Source organism: Dromaius novaehollandiae, chromosome 1 (assembly GCF_036370855.1).
Source record: "Dromaius novaehollandiae isolate bDroNov1 chromosome 1, bDroNov1.hap1, whole genome shotgun sequence".
Taxonomy (NCBI): Eukaryota; Metazoa; Chordata; class Aves; order Casuariiformes; family Dromaiidae; genus Dromaius; species Dromaius novaehollandiae.
Window position 1 is genome coordinate 143,963,041 of NC_088098.1, and position 25,628 is coordinate 143,988,668.

The 25,628-nt window shown below is 37.5% G+C and overlaps 1 protein-coding gene across 1 annotated transcript in view; it reads left to right on the plus strand.

Moving 5' to 3' along the window:
• Positions 1-25,628, plus strand: part of ZBED1 (zinc finger BED-type containing 1) — a 174,048-nt gene that overhangs the window by 26,670 nt on the left and 121,750 nt on the right. Inside the window, exon 2 of the mRNA XM_064501181.1 lies at positions 13,714-13,821. Within this exon, the coding sequence (XP_064357251.1) occupies positions 13,714-13,821 (108 nt within the window). The remainder of the gene's footprint in view (positions 1-13,713; positions 13,822-25,628) is intronic.

The window sequence follows — 25,628 nt, forward strand, 5'->3', positions numbered from 1 at the left end:
GTTGAGGCTTTAATTCCATCTTTTTTCTTGACCCAGTGGCACCTGAGAGTTATCTTGCGTTAGTGTTGATACTGTAATGGTTTCTGATCATGAGTCACTTTTGAAGATTTTAATAATATGGAAATGCGCTTTTTAACATTTTAGGTTTTAATTAAGTGAGGATATCTCAGGGCAGATTTAAATACTGATTGGTTTATGTGCTATACTTCCTGTTAACTAGATTTTTCCCAATAATCACTAATCATTTTGCACCTCTCTTCCTGATTCTAATTGCTAGAGCTTTGTACATTATAACAAGCACTTCAGTTCAGAAGTGATTGCACGATTTTCTAAAGCGAAGTACTCCAGAAACTTTCAATTACCTTTTAAGTTCTGTATAGCAACATATGACTTCTGCTTGCTTCTTTATGTTTTATGGAAATACTGTCACTCTAAAACCATGGGATGTAAAGGGGACTGTTTAAATGGTAGCAGAGCATTTTGTTGTTGGAAGATGAAGATCTGAATGTGACCTTCAGCTGTATGCTCTTAAGCTTGATTAGAATATGCAAATGATATTCTCTATCTCTGAGAAGAAAGAAGATGCTGTTTCAAATAATTTTCATGACCTTGCCAGCTTTCTTTTTTCAAAATTATTTATCTAATATAGTAGGAAATATTTAAAGAAACTATTTTCGTGTGTATTGGTTGCCCAGCTGTATTTCTCCATCTGCACTCTGAGTGAGAAGTGAAGGAATGATTAATTCAATCTTTTAATAGCATGTAGTCAAAATAAGAGGTGTTAAAATTTACAAGTAAAAATAGAAACTATAAAGAACATATTAGGATTTGTAATACAATGTACTATACTGTCTAGAAATATGGCAATACTGTCAATACTGTCCTGAAAATTAAAAAGAAAATATTTGGAGTATAGGTCATAGTGCAAAATATAATTTGTTTTCTGGTGTTTTCTAATTCCTGTGATAAAATGTTTTTTGTGATAAAATGCTAAAAAGCAGATAGCACTATTTTGCTTTTGGCTTGATTTCTGGTTTAACCACAAGTAAGTGATACAGTTTCTACATATGAAAGTGTAGATGAATATTTGAGTCTCAGCATTTTCTGAGCTTTGGGTAGTGTAAATATTCTCCAATAGTCGATGTTCTTGATGGAACCTTTCTTCCATGAAGGGTATGAGGGCCTGGGTGCCCAGGCTGACTTCCACATTATCTGGGATTAAATCAAGAGTAGCTTCTGTTTTTTCTGAGGTCTCTTCCTCTTGAAGAACGCCGTTCATCATTTATAATCTTCTGAAATGTGATTTCTGTATTGTGTGCAGTTGTGACATTTATTTAGTTTATAATGGAGAAAAAACACTTCAGTCTGCAGTCTCACTTTTTTCTTTATCATTCCAAAGTCACTGTCATCATCCTGGTTGTTAGATCAAAACTATAACCTAAATGATAATTTTTCACAGTTAGACATGAAATTTTAGAACATTAGGAGTTCTGTCGTGCATTTCACACAGATAACAGCAGTGTTTATCAAATTTTACGAGGTAGCTGGGACATGATATTTCTGAAAGAATATGTTTTCTGACATTATTTAAAGTTTGTTTTATTTTCTGTTTATTTTTCCTCACAAATTGATCTCTGGCTTTCTGAGCATGATGTGGAGAAGTATTACAGCTATTGAGGACTTTTTTTTTTTTTTTTTTTTTTTTTTTTTTTTGGACAAGTCTGCCTTTGAATGGCAAATGTTTGGTGAAACTGGAACTTTCTGCTGTTTGGAATGAGAGTTATATTGGGAAGGCTTTTTTATGCCCAGGATATAATTTATGAGGCAGACAGGCCTGATTCAGAGCAAGGACCCATCAGACTATTCGTCAAGTGGATTCTGAGACAGAGCTGCATCTATCTGTTAGGTGTTTGTATAAGCTTGAAGTCCGGAGAATCTGTCCGAGTCCAATCCTCTCAGACCAACTTCTTTTAGATATTCCACACATGGAGGGTATAATGTTTAATCTCAAAATTTACTTATTTGAAGATATTTGATGTTACCTGGGATTTTTGATTTAGCAGAGTGATACAGCACTGTACTGAAATTCCAATACAAGCAAACTCTCACAATTGCAATACACAGTTCAATCACAATACCAATGCGATCTCCATTACTGGTCTCTATAATATGCTCACTGTTGCGACACTGGGTGCCCCCAATCCCCAGGAAGGGATATATGGGTTGAAACCAGCTCAAGCTCGTTTTTCTCTTAGAAATTCTTTTGTTAGTTGTTCAGCTTTTATCCTCTCTGTTGGGCTGAGTCATGTATACAGTTCCCTCATGCTGGCCTGGCTAACTAGGGAGACATTCACACTGTTTTGATGAACTCAAGGAGAAACACTTAAGCCAGTTGATCCACTCAGCTGAGGTGTAGTCAGTCCATCCACTCAACTGACAGCTGTTTATCTGTGGCCACCCTCTAGTCCCGTTTGTGTTGAGATGAGCTCAGCTTTCGGTGCAATAGCTGTGGTCAGTCACACCCTAGGTTATTCCTGAGTTTCATGGGCACCTCGCCCTTGCCCATCTCCTCTGAGCCTTCTTCCATTGTAGGGGTTTATTGGTCCCAGACTGTTAGGTTCCCGATGCAGAGTGAAAACATTTCTGATGTCTGTAACTTTTGCAGGATGGGCAAATTCATTCTACAGATACTAGACTATGCAGAGTTATTTCCATTACCTATATTTAGATCTGGGATGAGTGCCTCTTTTTCATGTTATTTCACAACAGGGAAAAAACTAATTACAAGATGGCATGACTTAAAGAGCACTGTGAAGTTTTACATAAAGTGACATTGCCTAAGGTATTGCACAGTTACTTTTGCCCAGAGGGGTGGAGTATGGGAGTATCAGTAAATCTGTTCAAAAGATAACCAGATGCTTTTTCTTAAATTAAAGATCCACCTGTATTTAACTTCCCTATCTTCAGTGTGACTGGAGTGAAAGCGAAGAAAGCCAAAGATTAAGATTTAATAGGTAAATATATAAAAGGAATGAAAGAGAAGCAGGAGAAAGAATAAACGGCAAATGGAAATATGTCTTTTTCTGTTCTTGTGATAGTATTTTCCCATGCAAGAAATGATATGGGTAAATGGATTCTTTAAATATATGTGTATGTAGGGAACAGTTACTTCCTTCTTGGAGTTAGGATCAAGTTTCTTTTCTTGGTCTTTTTAACAAATCCATTAATTGCTAACATTCAGGGTGTGGCTAGCCAGTATACAGTAATAATTATCAGGATTTCTTCATACTATTGCAAAGACCTTCTTGTCCTTATTTCACAAAACACTGTGTTGGATTTTTGTGAAATACTTTTTATGAGAGAAGCCAGGACTTTTCATATCTTGATAGCTTTGGCTGAACTGATTAAGTACCATGCCCTTCAGTTACTTCTCACATTACATGGGAGTGCAATGATATAGAGGCATTCATGCCTCATAAGCCTTTCATATTTGGCTATATGGCAACAAATCCCTCAATTCTCTTCCAAGCTAAGAAAGGAGTTCCATGGTCTCATCCTACTCCCTAGTTGGCGTCTGTCCCCAAGAAAAAAATGATTGCACGGTTCAGCAAAATATGCCCTGTGTGGTGTAACATAAGCAGGTAGTGCTGTGCCAAATATTCTTGCACAAGTTTGTCAATATATATCAGCCCATATCTGAAATATCCTTGTTACTTGAGACTAGTATTTCTCCAGCAGAAACTGGCTCAAGCTTGGAATAGCAGGGGTGTTTACAGTAAGGACTAGCATGTGGTGGCAGAATTTGTTTAAAGTCTGCATTGAGCTTGCAGAAACATAACTAAACTGACATAATCTATAGTTGCAGGTCTAAGGCAATTTTTCTGTCTCTTATTGCTCTCTCTCTCTCTTCCTCCCTTCTTCACCTCTTTCCTCCATCCCCACCTACAGATCTAATGCTCTTCTATTCCTACAAATTCACGTATGTAGTTCCCCCCCCCCCCCCCCCCCCGTAAGGATTGTGGGTAAACCTGGATTCCTGTGGAATTTCTGGCAGATTTTAATAGTGTACTGTGGTATTTCCCAACTGGCTGATTTGCATCAGTCTATGTATTTGGCATTTGTAAAAAATAGGTTCAAATTTCTTATCTATAGATGAGTTTTGGCTAAATGAACCAAGTACTCTAGAATGGCAAGCATGGTCACAAGTGAGATTTAGGACTCGCAAACTGCACCCTGCCTTCTATTTTTGCTTTCTTTACCTTAGGGCAGCTCCATATTTGCTGGGATCAAATTTCTTAAAAACTCACTGTCAAAATCAGCCTGAACTTGAATAGTGAAAAGATCAGGTATATCTTCATCAGACCATTGTTCCGTGCAGCCTTCTGTCCTATCTATCGTCTAAGAGAAAACCAATTCAGGAATTACAAGCAAACTCCCCAAATTAGCCACCCTCCTTAGTTTTCTCCATTCTCAGCATCTTCTGTTTTGGGGGGCACATTTAGCCTTTTTTGTGTGTGTGATGGAAAGGCCTGACTGCAGAAAGTCTGCATAGGGTTTATTGGTGAAAAAGGTTCTTCACAGTCGGAGCGAAGAGTCAGTTTAAATTAGTTCTGAAAACTACCACCTTTATTGCTTTTGAAAACTACAATTATCTTTTTCTCTGTGCAGCCCTTCTGGCAAGTCTAGCAGTATGAAAAAGACCAGGAACAATATTATTGAGGGTCCTATTTGTCAAATAAACTTAAGTTACTCAAGCTCCAAACAAAAGGTATGTGAAAATGTAGCTTTCCCAGGTGCTCTTAACTAGGCAGAACATTTTCATTTGCAAACACTTCAGTCACAAGCTTAGAAAAAATGGCACTGAAAATACATGTGCAAATGCAAAGAAAATATTCAACTTTCTGATGACTTTGGCAAGAGTTATAACATTCCTTCCTACCAGTTAGTGGCTACAGTGCCTTGATTTACACCATCTTCCACTCACCAAACCTAAGTCAATTTGTTAGCAGTAAGCAGCAGTAGACCAAGCAGTCTTGGTCACTCTTTGCTTGACTATTTTTGCTTTGAGGACAACACCTCTATACCAAGCTTTGTGATTCAGGTGTATTAAATTGCTAGAGGAAGTTACTGTCTCTTTCAGCTAAATACCTGGAGGTAGGGGAGAAGGTGAGCAGAGGGGGGAAAGTGTTGAAGTACTTGAAAATGACCTCTTCTCTACAAAAATGTTTTTTTTTTTTTCTCAGTCTTTTGAGAGGCTAATATTCCTTTCCTTTTTTCTCCTTCTCCTTCCCGTCTTGCCTTCCACACACTTCTCCCTTTATCTGTATTTATACTGTCTTTCCAAGAATCGCTAGAAGAGTTGTGGATAGGTGTGTCATGCAAATGAAGTTTTCCAGTGCAGCACTTACCCCCTCCCATTTTTGCTAGAGAAATCTCTTATTACAAGGCTTTGATTTTTGATTGCCAGAAGCTGTTGCTCTAAAAATCTGTCTCAATTATGGTATCATTATTTTTCTTTAGCAAAAAATATTTCTTTCAGTCCTGTAATGCTGGTGTCATAACTCTCTTCTTACTACTGCACCACTTTATTTTGCATCTTCTTTCCCAGTATATGGATTTCTTTTAATGTAGCTGGATCTTGCTGCGGATATTTTGATACAATCTTTTAACAGTGTTATTGAGCTCTAATAATACTACCCACCTATATAATACCTCACAAAGCCTCCAAAAGAGATGAAGAATAGGAGAGAGGAGGAGCTATCTGCCTATTAATCTTTTGTATATAGCTTTCCCATATGCTAAGTGACTTGTCCAGGGTTAAAGACCTTGAGTAGATTTCAGGAAGTTCTCTCTCTGGCTTTTGTGAATGGCTTATCTTCTTGCCTGCAAATATTATCACTCTCTCCCAATAAGCAAGCTGGCATGTGTGTAAAAAAGCTACACAAATGCTATAACCTTACAACAGGTTTAAATTTGCTTTTTTCGCTGTTTTGATTGGCAGTTTGAACAAAAATCATTAGTTTGGCTCAACATATTACTGATTTTTGCTTCTAAACCTGAAGAGATATCACTTGTTCCTGTGGTGATGAGGGGGGAAGAGATGAGGGTACATGTAGGCTCCTTAGTCTGGTGAGCACACTCTTTTTCCAGTTGGCAAAGCTGCTGACTCTCCTGCTTTTATCCGTCATTTACTACCCTGCTACATTTTGGCCATTTGTCCCAGCTTTGTGGATACCTGGTGGCTTGGCTTGATTGGATTGCCAGGTGTGCTGACAGCTCAGCGAAACTGCTGCAGGCATTGGCCATGCTGCACATGTGCAATCGGGCTGCTGCGTTCTGGAAAGGCTAACTTCACGGTGTGTGGGCTGCACATGCCTTCCTCTTTAGGCTATACCAGACCAAAATATGGGGGATGCAGCTTTTCTGAATTCCTAACATTGGTAAATGTGAGTTATTTGTGGCCTGGCTCATTGGCACCCAGTTATTAGGACCCTTGTGAGCCTTAGGTCACAGTTCCTGGATCTTATGGACACCAGGAGATTTACTGTGGTTTTGGGAGCACTTGTTAATGATCTATGTTTCCTATCAGTTACTGTGTGGGAAGGTTCTTAAATTAGATCTTCTAGCTGCTGAAATTTTTACAGCCATCTGGCTGTTGTTCCATTCATAGCACTTTGAGATACTATTCATTTGTAGGATAAGGGATCCATTTCCATGATTTGGTTCCTCCTGCTGTTCTGATTCTTCAACACCTTTCCCATGACTAACTCCAATGCCAGCCTGTCTCCAATACCTCCGTTTGCTCATGAGTCTTGACTTTAACTTATTTTGTGAACATAAAACCAGACAAAAGCTGATAGCGTTGTCACCTAGTTGATGCAAATCTCCAGTTATGCTTGGAAAGAGATGCTCTTCCTGGGCAGATAAATTACCCCTAAGCAATATCTCCAAATGATTCAGGGTACACTGGACCTTATTGGTCATGTGCCAGTTGATCTGCGTGTGTGCATGACAGTTGTTCATGAGCAGAAAGTCCTGGAACTGATGAAACCAGCAGAATACCTTGTCATAAGAGGACTAGTCAGGCTGGTTGCCACCTACCTGGTATCCAGCCTTGAAAGCCTTCAATCTTGGTTACATACTGATGTTCCTCAGGAAAGTGATAGGAAGCAGCAGAGGCAGAAAAGATTTTTATGTGCAAATTCAGGAAGACCATTTGCATTTGAAAGATAATCTGTGCAAGCTTACGACTTACAGCTTCTTTTCTCTTAGTGAAAGTTTATGTCAAAAAAAAAAAAAGGCTGGTTTATTCCTCAGGACTTGAATGTCTGACATGCAATGTTTTCTGTTAGGATGGGTACCTTCTCTACATCCTGGAATCATTTTTTTGAGTCTGGATGCTGTGTACCGGCGTTCTACCAGGATGGAAGTGTATGGAGATGTTTCTGTAAGGCTTAAACAGAAGCCTATTGCTGAAAGCTGTTCCCCAGTTGTCTCCTGATTGCCTCCCGGAGTAGCAAATGAATTATTTTGTACCATCTGCTTTGAAACGGATGCTAATGGCTATAATCTCAGGACTATCACAGTGTAAATTGGAGGAAAGATTGGAACATTTTGGGACAGGAGAAACTACTCAATAATTTTGCAGTAGATTGAACTATATGAATTCTCTGAGCCAGCCAGGAGAAATTGTTTGTGCCGTATCCTGTGGCATTAGATTAGGACTGATAATTACAGTTTGCCCTCTTTTTCTCACTCAGTGTTGCTATACAGGAACAGCTCCAAACTTGATACTTGTTATTCTGTCATCAGACTAAATATTCATTGTGGCTTCTTTTCTTTTCTTTTTTTCCATTTGTGGTTCTGCCAGTTACCTTCAGGCATAATTTTTACATGTAAATTATTCACTTATAGGAAGAAGGAAAAAAATAACTGTTAGGATTTGTCTGTGGAGGTCTCTTCAGCATAAATTCCACCAAAATCCCTGTGCTAAGTGCTCAGTTCAGTAGGTGCAGGCAGCTCCTTGCTCAGTACCTCTTAGGTGACCAGCTGGTTGGATGCCTTCAGCAGTGCTTGTCTTTCTTGACTGATAAGGACTGGAGACTTATTCAGACAGTCTGAATTCTGCCTTTGGCATTTAATGTCTTTAAAAAGGGTTTTAATGAGGAGATTAATATAAAGATATTATATGTTAATGTCCACATGACTCATAATATTCCACAATGCAGATGCGGGATTAATAGGGTAGGGGATGAGACTTAATATAAATTTGAAGCAATTTGCTTTGTACTTCATAATAAACTTTTAATACCTTTTTGCCTCATACAGGCTGTGTTGTAAAGCTTGCAGAATACCAAAGCAATCAACTTTTAAGGGGAGCTGTTTTTCTGGGATTTGCACTGTCTGTGTTTACGTAGTACGTTTCTGCAAAGAAGACAGTTTAATGCTTCTGTTTTATTTTGACTACTTTAATTACCCCCATTCCTACCCCTGAAGTTGAGATTTTGCCAGCAGGAACTGGTAATTGATACAGAACAACATTCTGTTTTATTTCTCTGTGGTTTTAGCAATTGCACAGACATCTTGACAGTCCTCTTTAAGAGCCTCTAGAAAATTAGTAATTTTATTTCATTTAAAAAAATACTGATTTTGCCTTAAATTCCTCATAGTATCAGCTGTATGTGAGGATGTGTCTGTACATGGAAGTTATTTCAGATTAAGGAAAAGTATATTTAAAAGCACAGTAATTATTCTAAAATAGCTTCTTTTGGAATTGAAGCTTCAATAGCTTTCATGTCATTTGGATGTATTTATTCCAGAATAAATCTGCCTTTTCCTGCTTTAGTTGAATCCATTTTCAGAGTAGATGCGCTTATTTGTTCTGAATAATTTGAGATGCAGGCAGAACCTTCAGCCTGAGAGAATCCTCTATCCAAATTTGGCTTGATAAAGAAATGCTTAAAGACTGCAGGCTAGTTTCGTTGAATATAAAGAGAGAGGAACAGATAATGCCTGGTCAGGATTTTTCATTAACACCCATGCTGTACAGTTCTAATATCCCACAATGAAATCAGTGGAGTTACACCTCTGTAATTGAGATCAGTATCTACCTATTTTTCAGGAGCAGGAACAGAGAGCGAGCTGGAATATTTTATATTAGGTGCAAGAACTGTCAAAGAGAATCTGCTTGGTGTAGCAAACCCACTGGGACATCGCTGCCACCTGCCTCGGAGGGGGCTCTCCAGTGCCAAGCAGTGTTTAGCTCAAGCTGTCACACAAAGCAAAACCATATCTGCCGGAAAAGCAGCCTGCGCCCAGGTCTGTTTTGGAAGTCCTGTGTTAGATTGCATTGTGAAAAAGGTGTTTTCAGCTCCATGCCAGTAGAATTCTAGTGGAAACAAGACACTCATAGACTGTATTTTGCTATAATTAGTTATAGCTGACTTATACACTGTACCTGGATTTGATCTTGGCTGCCTGTGTTGAAGTAAAGACTAGCAGCATCTCATCTTCACAGAGTTTTTTTTTTTTTTTTTTTTACATTAAGGTATCTGTCTTGATGGAAACAAGACACCTGTTGCTGCTGATGAAAAAAATAAGAATTGGGGGGGGGGGGGGATTTCTCTTTTCCAAAAGATTTGTTTCAGTTTTCAATGGATTCTTTGTTTCCCATTTTAGATTTAGAAACTGATATACTGAGGTGTGTTATGTAGTGTTATGTCTATTTAAAACCATGTTCTGTGGAAGTTATATATTGTACCTGTTGTAAATAAACAGATATTTATCATTTACTAGTGTGTCTGCAACCCTCATTCCTCCCTTGAAAAAAGAAAATCTTAATTTTCCTGAGTGCTTTCTTAGGTTATTGGAGGCAGCTGCTAAGAAAAGGTCTGTTTTAAAATATTCTGTGATATACGATCTTGCTGAATGCATTCTTCCAGTGAAGTCTGTGTGTCTGTCTTGCTCTTATTTGCAAGTTGGTAATGTACCTCATCTGAGTGACCAAAAATTTTCCTGTCTGCTCTGTTGCCTTGATGGGTAAGATAGGACCAGGCATTTTCTTTCACTGTCCTCTGCTAAACACCACTTCATCATAGTGATATCTGTTATCAGTTTGCTCTTCTGACTTCCCCTTTTCCTTCATGTTGTCTCCTCTCCTATTCCTGTTTTTTTTCCTCTCTTCTTTCACTCATTTTATTCTAAGCAAATTAATTTTGCATGAAAATACAATTTATTTGATAGACAGATATAGTGATAGCATGTGTACACAACATAAAATCCAAATCACAGGTTGACAAGGTGGTGAGAAGGGAGGAAGCAGGAGGAAACACAGGGAGACAACTGAGAAGGGAAGAATGTGCTCAGGCTTAAACAAAACAATTCTTGAGGAATTTCCTTTTGTTGTTGTCGTTACAATGTTTTTTTTTTTATTCGTTTGTTGCACTACAGCTGAAATAGAAATAACTTCGCTTTCCTTTATTTTTCCTCTGGATTATATACCCTAATATAATGAAGGAGATGAGATTGAAGATTAAAAAATAAACAGGAAGGGAGAGTTATGGGGGAGGAAACAAACCTTGCATTTATGCAGCTTGCTTTACCAATAGCAGAATTTTCAATATAGATTATGATTGGATAAAACTTTTAAAGAAAATTATTTAGCAGACACAAGAACATGTTTTTGCCTTCTAGATGAAGTTTTCTTTACAAATACATATGCATTTGCCACATGCAGACTACACACATGTCATGTCCAGAAATGGCCTTTCCTGCTTGAACATCAGTGCAGTGCTAATGCTCCTTAACTGAACTGAAACCTGTTCAGCCCTTGCTGAAAGGCCTTCAAATGGGTCTTGTAGTGTGGACTCAGCTGACCTAAGGAGTGTGTGCTTACTAAGAGCTCCTTTTTAAGTGTCTTGAAATTTTTGAGCTAATATACCTGAACTGGGATATAAGAAACTTGGGTATTGGTGCAGTAAACTTTTACTAAACTTTTTTTTCACTGAAGTGCTAGATGTGCCTCTTGGTGAAACTAAACATGCTGGAGAATCCAGACCTTTGAATCTCTTCCAGAGACTGCTTTAGGGAGGGCATTTTTGTTAACATACATGTTGTTTTCCTCCTCAAAATCCTAACTGTTTGGGGGCCATTTTTGTTTCTTTTTCTTGTAGTTTCTGTCCTCGGCATTTCATTCATTGTTTCAGGATATGCCTTAACAGAACCGTCTGTCTTCTTGCAAGTAATATTGCCCTGTTTCTATTTAAGAGACCTGTCTCCTTTCTGCACACTCTTAGCACAAGGGAATGTGCTTCTATTTTCATGTAGTCTTAAATGCCACCCAAGTTGCACAATACACGCCTATTGTTTTCCCTTTTCAAGGACCCAAATTGTTCAGGCAGTAGTTTTCACTCAGTGGCTGAAAGGACTTGACATTATGTACTTGCCAAATTTCAGATCTATCTGGTCTCAGTGGGGCACAAGGGCTGCCAACAGAGAAGTGACATCTTTAGCCAAGTATTTAGTATCAGGTCTAACTTTAATTTCCAGGCTTAACTATTAAAATAATGTGGACAGCTCAGAGTTTATTATCATAAATAATATTGGTGGAAATAAGCAGGACTGCTTGTGTAACTAACTGAACCCTTTACTCTTGATAGAGTTTTATTTACCTCAAATCATATTTTATAGGACACGTATATACATGGATATCACTGAAATAAAAATTAGTTTCCAAATAATTGCAAATAATTCCCACTCTACATGGGTGGAAAAAGTAATGTAGTTACCCAAAGAAAACAGATTTTCAATTTGAAGCATACTGGAGAGAACTGTGTTTTTAAGAAAAGGTAAAATCCGGGTCCTTTTTGAAATTGCTGTGAGGAAAGCAATTGGTATTAGCACTAGCACTATGTTTCATAACTATATAAAAACAAGCTTGTGTTACGCAAGAAAGAAATTCCCTAAAAACCTAGAAAACAAATTAGAAAGCACTTTGACAGATGAAAGTTGGCATCTTTTTAACATTTGTTATCTATAACATTGCCTACAGACACTGTACTGTGGCAAAATGAAATATTCAACACATTTTTTCCTGTACAAGTATCTAGCAGCCTGTTTTAAAAAGCAAATAGAAATTCACCTCAGTAGTATAAAGACCACATGTGATTCACGTGAAAGATTTGCCATCTTATCAAAAATCATATTTTATATTTGACTTGATTTATTTCTACCCCAAACAGTTAAATTAAAATCCCTGTGCGACAACCTTTGTTCTTCTTTGGCTGGAATGCTCTGTCTTTCTTGGTAGAGCAAGAACATTTCCTACCAAGCTAAATGATGCAATCCTCATCCACATGGGAAAATTGCTTACCTTCATAGGATCCCTTGATTGCTCACGAGTAAGGGTTTCACAATCCTGCCCATCATTTTGAAGACGATGAAAGCCAAAGCAATTCATTAGTGTTGTTAAGGGAGGCATCCATTTCTTGTGTATATTCTGTACTTGAAATAACACTGAAAAGATGTAGGGAACTGGGAATCAGGCAGGAATTCTACGTAGCATCTAGTCCTTCTTGTAACGGGTTGGACTTCAGTGCCTAAAGCCAATCTAGCAATCCAGACAGTAATCCATTTCTCTAGTTTTACGTTCCCGTGAGCGAAATCAGTAAAAGCCCCCTTTCTTACATTCTGGGGACTTTTGCCCCGGTAACCCACAGGCAGGAGGAAACGCCTCATTTGAGACAGCAACTTCCCACCCCTGCTGCAAGCCTCCAGCCCCTCACCAGAGTCGGCTGCCTATGGACGGACCAGCTGCCCGTGGACAGAGGGTCGTCGCCTCACCAGTGCCGTGGCAGCCACCCTTTGCCTCCTGCTGAGGTTGGAGAAGGGAAGAGGGAGATGTGGGCCATAGGAGTAACCAAGTCGTGGGAGAGGGGGATCTCGTAAGTCCCTCCTTCATCTCATAAATTTCAGGAATGTGCCCTACTCGCTGGGCCACTTGTTGTCTTGGCTAAAAAGCCCATGCTGGAGTGGAGCTTGTGTGCAGCCAGCTGTAGGCATCAGAAACTTGGGCTTCTATGAGATGGCTCTGGTGGACTAAACTGCCTCCTCCTTCCTGTGGGGGCCACAGCACCATGATTTTCAGCAAGGAGAGTACTCACTTACACAGTTAAATTCAGCAGACTGGGTTCTGCCCTTTGTTTGGATGTGTTTTCTTTGACTGAGATATTTACTATATCTCCAGTGTCTTTGGTGTAGCAAAGGCAGAGCTCTGCCCTTTGTCATTCACAAAGTTTTCAGGATGTCATGCTGCTAGTGGATGTTTTTCCCTGAGGGCATGATTGATGAAATAATCTCTGAATTGACTGATACCAGATATCATATTGTTCTTAGACAAAGCTAGATAAAATTTTTAGAGGACAGATTATTACAGGATAACAGAGTGCATGCAAACAGAAATGAGTAACTTTCTTTTCTGAATTGGATGTGTGGCTTTTGTGTTATCAACCTTAGTCTTTCAAGAACTGTTAATATTGGAAGATTATAGTGTGGTTAATAATGCCAAATGTTCTGTACTTTTTATTGCTGTACAGAGTCTGTTTTTGACATTGTTTACCGGTCTGTTAAATGTATGCCTCTATAGAATAGATCTTAAATTTGTAATCATGTTACTACTTTCAACTAACCTTGCATTATGTCTCTTTCTTCATATAGTTTTCCCTACACAAAATGGAAAGGTTGCTGTAGTGACTGGAGGTGCTAAAGGAATTGGTTACCAAACTGCGAAGCATTTGGCGAGACTTGGCATGCACGTTATAATAGGTACAGTCATTATTTTTTGTTTCAGAAAGTAAAATTTTACTTTTAGGGAATATTTACATTCCATTGTAACTAAGAGATGGCAGGGGAAGGAAGGAGAGGGGAGTTACATGGGTTTTGCTAGCATTTAGCATAAATAAAGACTTGGTTTATGCTTTGCTTTGCAAGATTTTAAAGAAAAGTGGATGGGCTGTTTTATGCAAAAACTTGAAAGACCTGAACTACCTTATATAACAAGTAAATAATAAAGTAATGCAAAAGACTTAAAAATATGGGTTTTACAAAAATATTTTATTATCTCGTCACTAATTTCCTTAAGTGAGGAGGGAGTATGCTTGAACTTTAGGGTATGCCTTTTAAAGAGAAAAACTAATGGAGGACTTGAAGGAATATTCTAGTGTGTGGTGGGGGATTATTCATGTTCCTTTGTCTGACAGGGCAAAGGAATCCCTTCTAACTTCAGACACATAAAAGTTACACATTTACTTCTAAAGCTTGTTGCTGTAGGTGGCTTTTGTAGGCAGTGCAGGGCAATAAGTACCCTGACAGGTACTTCTTCATGAGTGCCAGGTACTGACATTCATGTCATTCTAAGATGGGCCAGTCAAATCACCTTCTGGAGGTGCCTGTTTTTCTCCTTCAATTATAGAGTTTATAAGGTAACTATCTCAGACTGAGATGTCATTTAGACATCTGAAGTGATGATAGGTGAACTTCCGTAGGAACTCCAAAAATGTCCTGAGCACATAATTTCTTCTCCCTGTTATAGACACTGTCAGTGAAAAGAGTTTTTTTCTTTCTGAAGCTTTCTGTGCTTTAATATATTTACTAAATCAATATATAACATCAATACTCATTCATATGTTTAAAGCACTACATTTTTCGCTTTTACTCTTCCTTTACCCCACCGGATTTTTACTTTAAAGAATAGAGCTTTGACACCATTAAGTTACTGAAGGATAGTATTTCATAATATATGAACAAACTGGTGATGTCATTTTATTCAGTTTTTATACAGAATATGCTCTCTCTAAGGTTTTGTATATATATGTGTGTGTTTTGTAAAAAACAACAAGAGTGTAGTAGCTCCATATTCTTTTAGTCCAGTGTGGTCAGTAACACTAATGGGATTGCCCTGGAATTGTACAGGCGTAATGCTGAATACCACTTACTCATGTATCTTTAATAGATGGGTCAAAATCAGGCATCTGCAAAATACAGCCAGATGCTGCTGTATGGTAGCTAACAACGTCAGTATTAATATTTCATTAAAGAAGTCTCTTTTCATGTTTAAAGTGTACTCAAAAATACACTCAATGGGAAAACAAAAGGCTGTTTTTTTTTCTCTTTGCATAGAATCAAAGAAGCATAGACCATTACTACTTTTTTGAAGACTTATTTTATATCATTTAATATGTAGGGGATTTAGCATAACAAAATTCAGTGCAAGATCATTTGGACAGGCAAGGTGACATTTATTTATAAAATTTCTGAATAAGTTGGTTCTACCCACTCACAATCATTCTCTTGTAGATTTCATTGACTCACATTTATACTCATATTCTTACAAGCACCAAGATATGTGTTCCCAGCTGCTCTGATCAGCATCATTTTGTGCAACACAGAGGACAAGGCACTCTAGCTATTGAGTCCATATCATGTCTGTAGTTATTCTTGATTGCAAATGACAAGTTAGTTTGTGAACAGATCTTTTATACCCTTTAGGGGTCATCAGCTATTACAGGGTCGTCCTTTGCCTCAGAATTTTGCTTACTTCAGCCTCCGTGAACCATAGACCAAGTTGCTGCCCACTGTCTGTTTTAACTTGTTTGGAGGATATAGACTATGTCTATGAGGATATAGACTATGTCTATAGTCTGTTTTCTGGGTGGGCTAACAGGAAAAGTAGTGGTGTAGCTCATATACTGCAACCTTGTGGCCATCCTCCTGCTGTCAGAGTGCATAGTCTTCTGCTTACAAGTCATCTGTACTGTGGCCTTGACAATAAAGGACATGTTCCTCAATTTTACTGCTAGAAACTGGCCTGGGAATAGTATCCTGGGAAAATGCCCTTCATTATCAGTACAGGCCATTCTTTTAACTCGTTGTTCTGCTGTTTCTTCTGGTGGTTACAGACACACACATTTCCATTCATTCTTCATTTGTGCCAACTTTAATATATGCGTTACGAATCTCTACAAATGTAAATTAATGCAATTAATTATAGGAAGCATTTGATGAGTAAGATTTTCATGTGATCTAATTCTCTCAGACAAAGTCTGGCCTAAACACTGACTGGTGAGTCACAGCCATCTTCTTTGCCTGTGAAATTCTTCAGAGCAAAGAAGCCCTGTCAGTAGAATGGATAATATCAGTCTTTGTCCAAACTACTAGATTAAGAATAGTCTCAGAAGCATACTAAATGCAGTGACTTTCCAGCCTTGTTGCTAACTGTGGCCCCAAGTGTCCAGAATATGCTGAAAATACCTGCTTGTACACTGGTGTGCTTTAGCACATTCAGCTTCAGGCCACAGAAGCAAAGATTTAAGCCTCAAATAAGACACCAAGTGCGCTGAAGCTTTCTACCAAAGGAGTGTTTTCATCCTATGTTTGTGTATTAGCATGGGATTATGTGAAGAAAGTGTGGATGTTAGGTGAATTTGGACTTGAGATGTGGATCAGACTCATGTTTAACTGACAGTCAATCTTGCCCATTTAATGAATGCTTGTTTTCCATTATAGGGTCTAAGTAATTGGGAATATAATAAATTACATCAGTAAACAATGATAACCCTGCAGTGGGAAAATAAGTCAAACCTGAATGTATAATGTGAAGATGAATCACTATTTGTGAATGACTTTGACTCCATTTCACATTTCAGAGGAGTAAATATTTGAACTAACTTAATTTCCAATCCAATCTACCAATGGAATGAGCAAAACAAATGGAAAAAGCATTTTACTTTGTGGAATATAAATAGTCACAGTATACAAAGGCAGTATCCTCACTCAGAGCATTTTAGCAAGCTGTTGCACAGGGATTTTACAGCTTCTTACTTTCCAGTCCCAGCATTAGTGCACAAGACTCCTGTCTCCCACTTTCTTTGCAGATGCTGCTAGCCCTGCTCTCAGCCTCTGGCTGTGGAAAAAGGTTGGTGTGAATGCTAAAAGTAATTCTCTACAGGCCTGTTTGATAGATTTCACTGAGGCCTTTTGCTGTGGCAGTGATAGCCTTACTCTCTGTTAGCAGTCCTTCTATTTCAGGAATGTCTCGTGAAGGACAGCTGGGACCGCTGGTAAGGAAACTTTCTGCCAGTTGTGACTCTTCTGAATCAAGCCATGCCAGGAGTTCATGCTTCCTGTTACAGAATTATTACTTGATAAATAAGCTTGCAGTATCTTTTTTTCAGATAGAGGAGGCAAATGACACACAGTTTGGGGTGCCAATTCATCAGTAATTGTTATTGAGGTTGGTGTTTTCTGTGGAATTACAAATAAACATTTTCTCATCAATGGAACATTAAAAATTCCTCCTGCCTATATTGTCTTCTATTTGTAGTCATTTTTATGACCCCAGCCAGTTTCAATTCTGATTCACAATGTTGGCCACAGTTTTGTGAGTCTGAACTTAGATTCATTGAAAGTATAAACTCCCCACATCTCTTTTGTTCTTCCTCACCAGGGTTTCAATTTTAAGATGATTCTGTGAATGCATGTTAAAAGTGCTGATGTAAACAAGGAGACCTTCAGTTTGATTTTTCCCTCTGTTCTCAGTAACTTAATAAAAGAAGACTGGAAAAACTTTGTGTGACGATATCCTTGTCTGCGAATGGTGAATGAAAGACAAAAGAATTCCAGCTTGACAATTTTATACATATGCTGCATGGCATAAAACATCATGTTCAAGATGGTGCAATCAGTCTTTAGTGTCTAAGTATATCAATGTCACAATTTTCAAGGACGAGTTCACATGTAGAAGGAAACAGTCTCATTAGGAAAAAAAATATATATACACACATGTATACATATATATATATATAAAGTGACTTATTTGAGCCATCAAATTTAGGCATAAATGGATGTACTTCCACAGACAAGCTCAACACTTCTTTGTGACCTCTGTAAGCCCTGCAACACACCAAATAGGAGATATTTCTGTCATCTCTTTCATTCACATTAGTTTCCAATTTTCAAACTGGACTCACTACACTGTAAATCATACAATTCTAATATAGTGCAATTCCACAAAGTGACTTTAGAAGGATAATTAAACACTATCAAGATGATACAATTAATCATGTTCAGAGACAGTTTGATTTAATTTCAATTACCATAAATTTGTATGGGATACTTTAATAGTCTTTTCTCACTATAAATAGATGTATGAGATGCTTGAGTTATAATAGTCCTAGAAAAGTATTTCTCATCCTATTTTTTGTTGTATTTTGTTAGGTCAGAATAGAATTAGTAGAGTTAGTCAGGAAATGTTAAAATGTTACCAGCCTTTCAAAACGGTGTGATGGCTTTCTTTCTCCTGTGTGAACACTAAAAAATGCATGCAGATTGCCTTGTAATTTTCATTCAGTTTAGTTTTTAACATACCATTATACTGTTATCAGGGTTATGAAAAACTCTGTTATAATGCTATATATTTGTACATGAATGCATGTATATATAGCCATGCAAAGCCTTCCAAATCCATAAGAATTTTTTTGAACATTTTAGTCCCTAATTTCTGTTTGAAGATAAATTAAAAAAAAAAATCCATTTTGTGTTTCTTTTAAAACTTGGAGTTGCACATGGACAATAAGGGAGCTTTAAATATCCTTTTTACTTTTTAAAAAATGTATTTGTGTATGCTTCATCATTTAGAACATTTCACCAGTAGAATTTATATATTTTTATCGATAATTGGCAATATTTTAAGGCTCCTTTTAAGGAAAAAAATCATTACAACATTCTTCAGAGCATTTAAAAATATTAGTAAAATAGCGTAAACATTTGAAAAGACCTTTAGAGCCCAAGAATTATCTGTTGGGCAGCATTTTTAAATAGAAATGTAATTCACTCAAATATGTAATTTTATTAGATAATAAAATACTTTGGCTAACTGAGCCTGTAAAAAGGCCTCAACAGTCATGTGGATGAGGGAGATTTGGATTGACATAGTTTATTTTGACCGGATTTCCAGAAGTCTTAAATCAAGGTTCCTTAAATCTCTTAAAGACAATACACAGCCAAAGGATAAGAAGAAATGTCATTACATGGATACATCATTGATTAAAACGTAGGAAACAACATGGACATAAATGTCAATTTTCAAGGTAGGAGAGGGTGTCACCACTGGAGTTCGATAGGGATATATCCTAGAACCCATGCTTTCAACATATGATTTCAGAATAATTTTAGAGGTGAGGCCAATAGTGAAGCGACAAGTCTTTCAAATTTCAATAGTATGCATGCAAAAAAAACATATCAAATATGAGATATTTTTAGGAAAGAAACAGAGATCAGAACAGGCTACAGAGGTTAGTCACTGTATAAATTCTTAGTGTGCTAGCACCTTAAGTGCAGTGATGAGTTCTTATCTCCCTATTTCAAAATCAATAGCAAAAAAACTGAAAAGATTTAAAGGGCAAGGTAATTGGGGAGCAGCATCCTTATGAGAAACAACTAAGTGGGCTAGGAGTCTTCAATTTGAAAAAGCAATGACTGAAGGGGTATATGTTACAGCTGCATAAAATTCAGCGTGGTATGATTATGCTGTTTGCTGACAGAGAACCGCTGTTCACTGTCTCTTCCAGAAGAAGAGCCAGGGAAGGTCCCATGCAGTGGTATACTCACAGCAGAAGATGGTACCTTTTTCATATGGTCTGTACCTTTTTCATATGCTCTGGGACTCCTTGCTGTGAGACCTGATGGATGTTAGTGACTGGCATGGAGAGAAGTCCTCCACGAGTTACGGAATAATTGGAAACCATCTCTGACGTAGGAGATCCCTGAGTTTCAAACTGTTCAAGTCTGGGAGTGTTTCAAGTAGATATTGCTCTATACCTGTTCTGTTCTTACACACTTTGCTATCTCAGCTGACCAAATGGGTCAAGGAGTGCAATGCTCTGTTTTCCTATTCTATAACCAGTTGAGTATCTGATATATCATTATGCTTAACTCAGAGAATTAATCAGAGCTGAGAGGTCAGGAATCCTGAATTCTCCCTGTTTTAATATGTATCATGGGAAACCTCATTCACTAATATTTGCAGAATATTTTGAAGACATCAGATAGCAGTTAGGATATATTTTATGATACAGTTTGGAACAACTAGAATCAAAGTTAATTTGTAAAATCTTCTGCATACCTACAAAGAAGAGCTTTGATGTTTGTATAAAAGAAAACTCCGGGAAGTTAGTAACTGCAAGTCAAGGCATATTGAAATAGTTCCAAAATTCTGAACAAACTGAAACAGTTCTTGCATCCATTTTAGTGTTTTATCGGTTAAAGTTAGTATTATTGCTGCATGGCTCTTGACCTTGAATTATTTCATTTTTAAGGAAATTTAGTTGTAAAATTTACAAATTTACTTCAGGTAATTACAATTTACTTCAGGTCATTTCAGCTTGCATCCTTGTCACAGAAGAAGTGTGAAGTGGGCAAATGTGATACCAATTTTAATAAGGACTTTGTGGACAATCCAGTGAATGTAATTTCTGTATTGGAAAAACTTGTAGACATTATAAGAAATACAGGGTTAAATATATGATGATAAATTGTAGAAGAGTCATTGCACCTTTTCTAGACATGGTAATTTATTAAATGTTTTGAAGAAGTCAGCAACTGTGTGAATTAATTTAATCTCGATTTTCAAAAGCTTTTGGCAAGGCTGATGCAAAAAGATCTTAAATAAACTAGCTTGTCCTGAGATAAGAGAAAGATCTCTTGTAGATTAGTAACCAATTAGGAGGCAGAAAACAAAATTTAGGAATTATTTGTCAGTTTTGGGATGTAGCAAAGGGACTCCTGATCCCATAGGCACATGTTCAACATATTTATAAAAGATGCAGAAAAGAGGGTAATACTGGGATGCTGAATTTTGCACAAATGTATTTAGGATGGTCAGATTAATTTGACTAAGGATGTTTAAGGGACTGAAGCCTCTGTCATATGAGAAGATGCTGAGAGAGCTGGGGCTGGTCAGCTGGGAGAAGAGAAGGCTCAAGGGGATCTTAGCAGTGTGTGTAAATATCTGATGAGGAGGGAGTAAAGAAGAGGAGGCTGACTCTTCTCAGTGGTGCCCAGTGACAGGACAAGAGGCAATGGGCACAGACTGAAATGCAGGAAATTCCATTTAAACATAAGCAAACACTTCTTTAGTGTGAACAGGTTGCCTGGAGGGTTTGAGGATTCTCCATCCTTGGAGATATTCAAACCCTGACTGGACACAGCCCTGAGCAACCTGCTGTAGCTGACCCTGCTCTGAGCAGGGGGGTTGGACTAGATGATCTCTGGAGGTGCCCTCCAGCCTTAGCTACACTGTGACTTTGTGATTTTGGGAAATCTTAACCACTGTAAAGAACTGTGAAGAATCTCACAATACTGAATGACTGGGTGGTAAAGGGATGGATAAATACCAAGTGTCAGTTAATACAAATGCAGCATGTGAGAAAAACAACCACAGCTATAAATTTGCAAGACTAGGTTCTTAATTAATTATTACCACTCAAAAAAAAAAAAATCTGATTTACTGATGAAAGTTCCCTGAACATCAGCTTCAGTGTTTAGTGCGGTCAAAAAGGCAAATAAAATCTTATTAGTTCAGTAGGAAAAAAAATAAGAACAAGACAGGAAGCATCTTTCCGCCTTTATGGAAATCATTGTTTCATTCTGTTGGGAATACTTAAAAGGAGGAGTCTGGTAGAACTGGAAAAAATACAAGAAAGGGATGATGAGGAATATGGGATGGTTCAATGCAAAGCAAGGCTAATTAACAAAGGCTTCTCAGCTTGCAAACAGATGACTGAGGTGTGATTTCATAGAAGTTTATAAAATTATGAATGGTTTGGAGAAAGTGAATAAGAAGTGGTTATTCTCTTTCTTATTATATATGAAGTAGCAAACATCCAACAACATTTAAAACAAACTACAGTACGATCTTTTTCATGCAATTAAATGTGTAATTAAATCACAGAACTCTTTGTTCCAGAAACCTTTGGAGGCTAAATTCTTAAATGAATTGAAAGCGTGATTAGATAAAATAGTGGATGATAGGTCCGTTGAGAGGCTAGGTGTAACCTTTGATTCAGGAAATCTCTTATAGGACTTATTACTGAAAGGATGCATAAGAAAAGATCACTCTGGACTTAAGGTGTCATTTATACTTCTTCCATAAGCACCTGTTACAGGACGTTGTTGGAAACAGGGTACTTGTCTGGATGGATCCTTGGTTTGATAAACAGGGTCATTCTTCTCATTGCAACATCTGGGTTGCTGAAACTGGGCAAGAATGTTTTTTCTTTGTAAATGAATACAAGAATGCTTTTTCTTTGTAAATCAACATCCTCCTCCTTATTCAGTTTTGTTTCTTTTCTCAAACAAACACTTGCAATGGTATTTTTGCCTTTCATATCAGAAGCGGTTTTATATATTTTTTATTTAATTGTGATTGTTGTATGATGAACAGAGTGACAAAAGAAGAGTGGTGCCTTTTATACCACATCACATCCTTACACCTGACTTTACTGAAGAACAGATTCGTGCCTTGGAAATGTTACGGGTAAAACCCAAGTTTTATATTCCTCTATCTTAAGTAAGATTTTTTTTTTAATTGAAGGCTTTGTAGATTTCTTTAAAAGAAGTATTAAAACATTCATATCATACTAAGTCCCAATTTCTCATTCTCATCATCTTTAAAGCTATGTGTAGCTGCATCCTTTCCCTTCTCTCTTCCCTTTCCTCCACTCTCATTCTTACCCTGGTTTGATGCATCAGATTCTTTCACCAACTTCAAATACTGTTCTTCTTGGATCTACTCTTATCCTTGAATCTTATTTCATGGCTCACTGTGAAAGGAAGAGTATTGCACTTGCTCTTTCCCAAATGCAAGCCTCTGCAACGCTCACCTGTTTCCCGCAGCAGCTCCCTTCTGGGGACCAAACCCGCTTAGTGGTTGACCTGTCTGACACCCTGCTATACTCACAGGAGCATTTAGACTCTGAGCTTTTCTGGACAGGCATTCATGCCTCTGAGGCACATGCCATTTGTTATGCAGTGCCATGCGCACTTGCAAATTCATAATCCTCATAACATCAGCTGATATGACGTTAATTTTCTCTTGAGGCTTTGGGTGTCCTCGCAAGCCCTTCAGACCCGCCTCCCCAATTACTCCAGTTCACTTTCAATCATAACGAGGATTATACTACTCTGAGAAGGCACCTTAATTCAAAAATCCAGCTAAAATCTTTTATATATTCTATTGCACTAAGACAACCAACTATTACTGTGTGGAACTTCTTAATTATATGGTATACATTTATACAAAATGTATTACCATAATACCAAGCTACTCTTGGTAATATAAATATGCATTAGAGTTTATGGACACCACTTCTAAAGTCGGATTACTTGAAGTGGTCAGTGAGGGTCTTTACATTACACCTACCAAGTCTGCAATTCAGGCTGATGTGCTTTTCTGGTTCCCTGTCACCTGAAAGTAGTAAATTGGCTCCCCCTCATCTTTCCTGAACATCTTAGCAAAAGGGGGGGGGGGAAGGTTGATAGGGCAGGATGCTAGCCCTGAAAAGCTATTTATTGTTTTAGAGATTAACTGATATACAGAATTATGGCTAAAGAAGGGATTTACCTCTGGGAGACAAGTTGCCTAGAGGCCAGTAAATGTGTGGGGTTGCACTTGTGAGCGATTGTATCAATGTTCATAGACTATTTTAAATTACTTTCTAATGCTTTGCATTACATTCCTTTGAAATATTAAGAATGCAAATTCCTATTTTTATAAAACACAAATCAGAAAAGACCTTGCTTTTTTATTAGGATCAATTTTGTACATAAATTATGTGATTAATAGTTATTCTTTTGGAGAGATTTTCAGCTTCAAAGAAATTAAAAAGATTGTATAAAATATATATAAAATATATCAGGACCTCTTAAATAATGAAAATGCAAATGTCTCCTTAGTGCACAAATTCTTTCAGCCATGCTACGTTTCTAAGGGATGTATTTTTGCCATCTGCATTCAGGCTGAGCAATATTCTGTAATAAATTGTAATCACTGAAATGATTTTCAAATTTAGGATCTACCTAAAGTGATTAAGGCAGTGTCTGACCTTTAGAGTAGGATCCAAAACCTATTACTGTTTATAGGAATTTTTCTATGTACTTCTGTGGGGGCTTTAGATGAAGGTGTTTTGACTTGTGACATTTGTGTAGATGAATGTTGAAGAGGAGAGTCACTTTTTGACAGAAAGTTGTATTTAAATTTATTATTCCATCTTTTTTTGCAAGATGAACTTCAGTATTTTATTAAGAATTATAATTTTTCATGTCATTAAAATGACATTTTATATAGCTCATCCATTCAGACTTGAATGACTGGTTTTAATTTCAGAATTGACTACAGTTAGTATTATTATTGAATCAGTCTCACCTGAATTTTTCACTATTCTGCAGGGACAAAGTAGGAGAAAAAAGTCAGATATTTTGATGATCTAAGCTCTAAAGACATTGAATCATTTTTTCTTAAAGCTTTTCTCCAGACTCTCTCACTGCATAAAAAATATGATCTGCCATCACTTTCTCCCTTCTGCTCCCTTCAAACCACTTGAATGAAGAGTAGGCAGATCCTGTGCTACTGATGCTACTGATCTTAAAATTCTCTTAGACAAATTCTTGCATGTGGAAAGTATGAAAAATTATGGTGAATCACTGGCAAAAAGTCCAGCAAAAGGTTTCTCCTGTGTATCACAAACTTTTCAGAAGGATATTTATAAATGTGCTACCAAGGAGCTAAAACAGCTGATGGTGATCAGAATTCAATCCTCATATTATAAACTCTCATCCTCCTTAATTGTAGTTAGCACTATACTCCTGTTTAGCGTGCTTGAATGAACTGCTTTCTATGAACTATCTATGGAAAGAGATAAAAATTATTTTTGATTTTTACTAACCTAACACAAATAGTGTCAGCTTGGTGACTCAAAAAGTATTTTCTGAATTTAGAGTAATTAATGTAATAGTTAAAAGGATGTCTCTTTCACGCATAACACTCACCAGACTTAGGGGATCCCAGAGTGATATACCAGCAGAGAAGCAGGAGAGGAGCAGGAATTGGGAATGGGAGGCCAGGTGCTGGTTTGGGGCAGTGTCCGGGGCAATGTGCAACAAAGGATTTGTTTCGGCTTGGGAGTGGTTTGTGAAGAGGGGTATTTGGGAGTAACCCCATCTATGACAACAGCAGCCAAACATGTAGAACTGACATGTTTGCTGTCATTTAGTGTCATGTTTGTGGGGCTATTCTTAGTTCTAGGAAAAGTTCTCAAATTCATACTTAACTCATCATTAAAATGTGAGCGATTTTTATTTGCTTGTCTCTTGAGATGGATGTTGGATGTGCAGTAATAAAGGTGAGGGATATTAACACTTATCCATGTATCCAATGTCAAAAGATTTTTTTCCTGCTTCTTTCCAGTGTGTCTTCTGACAGCTGTATCTGCTGCTCAAAGTCTGTTTCTATTTGCAGTTGTTTAAAAATGATAGGACTAGGTATGGGATTAAAACATGCTGAATGCATCTGAAATATT